Source organism: Solanum stenotomum, unplaced genomic scaffold (assembly GCF_019186545.1).
Source record: "Solanum stenotomum isolate F172 unplaced genomic scaffold, ASM1918654v1 scaffold31040, whole genome shotgun sequence".
NCBI classification, from domain to species: Eukaryota; Viridiplantae; Streptophyta; class Magnoliopsida; order Solanales; family Solanaceae; genus Solanum; species Solanum stenotomum.
In genome coordinates, this window is record NW_026031255.1 from 27,578 (window position 1) to 33,382 (window position 5,805).

Below are 5,805 nucleotides of genomic sequence, written 5' to 3' on the forward strand. Positions count from 1 at the left end.
TTTGTTAAATGGATAAGATAATAGTGTTCTAACAACTAAATAATTCATGATTAAGATAACCAAAAAATCAGGAAGCATGACATATCTGTTTATTTTATTTTATTGAAATAATAATGAATGATGACATTGCTCATTGTACCTATTTTCTTTTTAATTTTGTCTCCAGACTCATAGGGCCTCCCGCCAGATAGACAATTTGGATTTATTTCATATTTAGGACAAGTTTTTTAAAGTTTATTTAGTTAACATATTTTGAAAAATACCTTCTTCTTTTTTGAAAAAAATAAGTTCTATCAGTGACGTATTCTATGATGATAATTGTTTTCCCTCACTCCCATCCCCGGTATCATCACATTATGTTGAATGATGCCTTAATATAATTATTTGGTATGCCATAAATCATTTTAGGGTAAATTTTTCAAGTAAAAATAGAAAAAAACGCAAGTTTTATAAGTGACAGTTTAAAATATAAAAAAGTAAACACACGAAGAAATTAAAAACATATATACAATTTCTACTATATGAAAAAACTATTTTATAGATTAATAAATTTATAAAATACTCTAGATTAATAAAGTGAGATAAGCTATTTTATTCCTTTTAATGAAAACCCAGACAGATTAAAAAAATAAAAAATTTAAAAATTAAACAAGTAGGACGTACAATTTTCCACATTTAAAATATGTATTGCATACTTTCCCTCTTCCCCTCTCTGTTCACACTCGTTTTCCCATTTCCACACTCAATATACATCTTCGTATTTCGATTTTTTTTTTTAGTCGAGGATTTATCGAAAAACGTTTTTCTAAGTTGTAAAAGTATGAGTAACTCCTGCGTACATTTTATCTTTTTTCAGATTCCACTCTGTAAGATTGCATTGTGTATATTGTTATTGTCGTTATTAAAGATCTTCTTTTTAGCTAATTTTCACAAACACACACCTTTCTTTTTCTTTATTTTGTCATTTTCAATATTTCATACAAATTTCATTTTCAACCACATGCCATCAAGCTAGAAACTTTGCTAATATTTTCCATGGAAAAATATATCTCCTTCTTAATCAAAGATATTTTGTAATTTTTTTTCTAAATGGCAAAAACTATAGTTCTATTTAATATCTTCAATAAATTTGTTCTATTTTTTTAGTTTTCTCAGAAAGGGTGAAAATACCAAAGAAATTTTCTTGTTTTTAGCATTGTGAAGGAATCTTATATTATTTTTCTTGGAAAATATTGTTTTTTTTTTCTTATCTTGGTTTATTTATAGAGAAGTCAAGATTTTGATTTTTCATTGGACTGTAATGGAGCTGAAATTTATTGATTTTAAGTCAATGTCCATGTGTAAATCAGTTGATATGGAGGGGTTGATGAAATTTTCTAGCTCATTTCTTGATTCAAAGCTCATGTTTGGTGTTAATGTGGCTCCAAGTTTCTGTTCTCACAGAGGTAATTTTCTTATACCGCCTACGTTTTAATTTGTTTGTCTCGTTTTGATTTGACACAAAATTTAATAAAGTAAGTACGTAAGATTTTTGAATCGTGTGATCTTAAATTAAAGATATCTATAATGTATTTCTGTTCTTGTGGAGGTATTTTTCTGATACTCCTTCGTTTTAATTTGTTTGTCTGGTTTTGACTTGATACGAAGTTTAAGAAAGTAAATATGTAATATTTTTGAGTTTTGTGGTCTTAGTCTAAAGATATGTAGAATGTATTTCTGTTCTTGTGGAGGTATTTTTCTAATACTCCTTCCGTTTTAATTTGTTTGTCTGGTTTTGACTTGACACAGAGTTTGAGAAAGTAAATATGTAAGACTTTTGAGTTTTGTGGTTTTTAAAGATATGTAGAATGTATTTCTGTTCTTGCGGAAGTATTTGTCTAATACTCCTTCATTTTAATTTGTTTGTGTTGTTTTGACTTGATACGAATTTTAAGAAAGTAAATATGTAAGACTTTTTAATCGTGTTTGCCAATAAAGTAAAAAGATACCTTTTTTGAATGGACAGAAAAGAAAATGAAGACAAACAAATTGAAATGGACGGAGTATTTACTTAGTGGTGTGGACCATTTTTTTTTTGGATTCAATCAGAAGGTTATTTTGCCTGTCCATTGATTTTGTAAGGGAATAAGAAGATTTTACTCTGTTTGTTTCACTTTGTGTGAAGGTATTTGACGGAATACTAAGTCTAAAAAAGAAAGACTGACTTTTGGAAACGGTCTTAAACATGTCATGCCGTTTCTGTGGCTATAAAATCAGGTCATACAGAGTAAAATGAACAATTTAAAGCTAAATTGCTTATGCTTCTTCTCGAAATAAATTAAAAAGGAAAGAGCATACTCAGATGATCATAAAATGGAACGGAGAGAGTAGTATCTTATGATCTCTCAGCAAGGAAGCATGAACTCGAAGTAGAACAATCGATAATAAGGCAATACAAAATGCATCATTAGCTTTTAAAGAATGATGTCCTGTTTCTAATGCAGTCATTAAGAAGAATACTATCTATCAATCTACACGTTATTAGATAATGCCACTAATGCTACTAAATGAGAAACGTTGCTGTTTATGTCTCAAAATGAAGTTCGAATTTTTGTAAATTTTCTGTTTTAACTTCAGGGCTGTTAACAAAGGCTTCTTATTCAAGCACTTCTTATGATGCTACAAGATCAGTTAGCAAGAAGAATTTCTTAGAGGACACTTTCTCTTATAAGATAAACGGTACAAACCATACAAGTTTGTATTTTCGAGATAAATGGTTGCTTGATGCCTCTGACGATGAATATGGAGGAGTACTCGTCAACGCAGATAGACTACCATCTGATCCCGACAAATTTACCTTTGTGCTTCGTGCATCTCTCTCTCATTGGAAAGTGAAGGTACTTCATTTCCACCAACTACGATACTATACTATACTAGTCTCAAATTTCAAGACTCGATTTCTTGTCTGATGTTGATTAATACACGAGTGAAAGCCACCGCATCTCATATTTTTTCTTATTATTTTATAGACAACTCTTATGCCAGTAGGAAATTCAGAGGACTTGTACTTTTCATAGCCTGGTGAATTCATATAGACAGAACCCCAATTTGTTTAGGAATGAGGCGTAGTAATTTTTGGTGTATTGAAAGTAAACTTATATAACATATTTTGCTCATTGATGGCTCCCGATGATGCAGGGGAAGAAGGGAGTTTGGCTTAAGCTACCATTGGAAAAATGTGATCTAGTTCCTGTTGCAGTAAAGGTACTTCCTTTTTGTTGATGAATTGTAGTAATGGTATTTCGTACTATCACTTTACCCAAATCGATACAGGAAATTACTCTACGTACTTACTTTTGTTTTTACAATCGTTTAGCTTTTCTTTGTTATCTCTGGCTAGTAGTGATTGTCTCATTACTCAAACAATACATTGATATAAATACATGAAGAGAATAAGCTAACTAGTGATTTTGTAACAATTGAACTCTAAATTTTGTAGGAAGGATTTCAATACCATCATGCAGAAAGAGGATATGTTATGATGACTTATTGGATTCCGGAGGAACCCTGTATGCTTCCTTCGAATGCATCGCATCAAGTTGGAGTTGGGGGTTTTGTGATCAACGATAAAAATGAGGTGTGTGTTTTTCTGTTTGCAATGCCTTCCTAATTAGTAGTAATATTTATGAGCTTCTAAATTCTCCGTGTAGTCTCTTAGGCTAATTAATTTTTGCTTTAGGTGCTTGTCGTGCAAGAGAAACATTTTACGCCGGCTCTTTCAGGCCTATGGAAAATACCAACTGGTTTTATTCATGAGGTATGTTCCTCTATTACAATTTGACCTTACCATTTTGGTACTTTTGACTTGGTTAAAGATTGAAGCATGAAACTGTATACTTACTCGGTTTAGTTTTTGCGTCAAACTCAGTCCGAGGAGATCTTTACAGGAATTGTGAGAGAAGTGCAGGAGGAAACTGGCGTAAGCAATTTTCACTTAAACGTATCGCCTTCCTATATTAACAACACATAACGACAAATCGTTATCTAAACGATGTTTTTTTGTTCTCATTACTTTTTCCAGATTGATACTGAATTTGTGGAGGTTATGGCTTTCAGGTGAAAAAATTCTCCCTCTTCAAAGAACCATGAGTTTATCATAATGGACAGCGATTTATTTTACACCTTTTTTATCGATAGGAAGAGCTATATTAGAAATCGTATAAGAACACAAAATGCTGATACCATAAGTATCCGAGTAACTTGTCTCAGACACAGAGAATGTAGAGTTTCTATTTCTTGATTTTACTGTCATCTTTAGGATATTTCAAGTTTTATTCAGTTTCATGCTCTAACTCATGCTATGTACACAGTTGTTAAACTTTGGACTCTAATTGTTGATTTTACAGTTTACAAACAAGATACATTGTTTAAATTAACATTTATCGATGTCCTTCTTCAGGCATGTTCACGATGTGGCCTTTCAAAAGTCAGATTTGTTCTTCGTCTGCCTGTTAAGACCCCTGTCAAAACAGATCATGGTTGATGATCTAGAAATTCAGGATGCTAAGGTAAGCATATCGTAATGTGTAATACTCACCTGATGAGCTAGCGTTTGAGGTTGAGTTAGACTTAAGTCTGCAGCTTTATGCGACTTAGCATTTACTCGAGCTACCTTATCTTTTTTCAATGCAGTGGATGCCTCTAGTTGAGTTTGTGGAGCAACCTCTAATCCAAGAAGACGACATGTTCAAGAAAATAATTGACATTTTCATCGCTAGACTAGGGAAGCGGTACTGCGGATTGTCTGTCCATCAACTAGTTTCCAAATTTGATGACAAACTTTCTACATTGTACTTTAACACAGTTGATGATCCAAATTTGAACTGTGAAGCCAGTTAGCATCACAATCTGTATTGTCTTGTCTATATGTGTAATCAATAGGTTATGGATTCTGTAAATATACTTTAAAGTTATTCAAAAGAACTTGTTACAGGGAGGTAACTGTCATATGATTTTCTTTCTTTATAATTTGTATATTAGGTTTCTGTATCGGATGTTTGCACCAAACCAAAAAATGCAACACACAAGTGGCTCTCATTCACATTATTATTAGTTTTTTCAGTATAATTTTTATTTGCCAAGGTTAAATGTTTTGTTCTGGTGTAAACACTGGATGCAAATACGTTCTTTCATTCGATTCTCTATTGTCAATCTATAATCAATGTTTTCTGGAAAATACTTTTCACTCTAGAACTGAAATCGGAAAGTCATTTTTCACGAAAATGACTTCTGTCATACCAAATAAACCAGAATTTGGAGCATTTCGAACACCTGAACTACAACTAGACAGCAGGATGACGTAACAAGCTAGAATAGTCCTATGTTAGTGAAAATTCAACTTTTGAGTTGAGAATTTTTGATATGGTTGACTTTGGTTAACATTATGAGTTTTGAGCGTCGTATGGGAATTCCATCAATTTTACTGAGTCCAGGACGTCGAGTTTGCTCTATTAAGATGATCGGTTAGAGTCCCGAGATCTTAAATTGTGATTTGGATATTTAGGTAAAATGTTGAATTTTTGGCTTAGATGGGTTCCGAGGGGTATTTTGGTTATAACCATATATTTTTTGAAATTCGACAATTTCATTGGTTCAAAAACATGCTTTAAGATAAATTTGCACTATTGGTTCATGTTTATAGGATTCCGAATGAGTTTCAAGGATCAAAAGGGTGTTTCAAGGTTGCTTGTATACACTTTAAGTGGCAACAAAATAGACTTTTAGCGATCACAAATGGNTGGGTTCCGAGGGATATTTTGGTTATAA

At 32.2% G+C, this 5,805-nt stretch overlaps 1 protein-coding gene across 1 annotated transcript; it reads left to right on the forward strand.

Annotated features, from left to right (window-relative positions):
- Positions 1-956: 956 nt before the first annotated feature.
- On the forward strand, positions 957-4,974 carry LOC125851967 (nudix hydrolase 8-like). Its single transcript, XM_049531704.1, has 9 exons — positions 957-1,445; positions 2,617-2,876; positions 3,178-3,243; positions 3,479-3,616; positions 3,719-3,796; positions 3,908-3,958; positions 4,061-4,095; positions 4,439-4,547; positions 4,672-4,974. The coding sequence occupies exons 1-9, from the start codon at positions 1,301-1,303 to the stop codon at positions 4,876-4,878; spliced, it is 1,089 nt and encodes a 362-aa protein (XP_049387661.1). The 5' UTR covers positions 957-1,300; the 3' UTR covers positions 4,879-4,974.
- Positions 4,975-5,805: the final 831 nt, after the last annotated feature.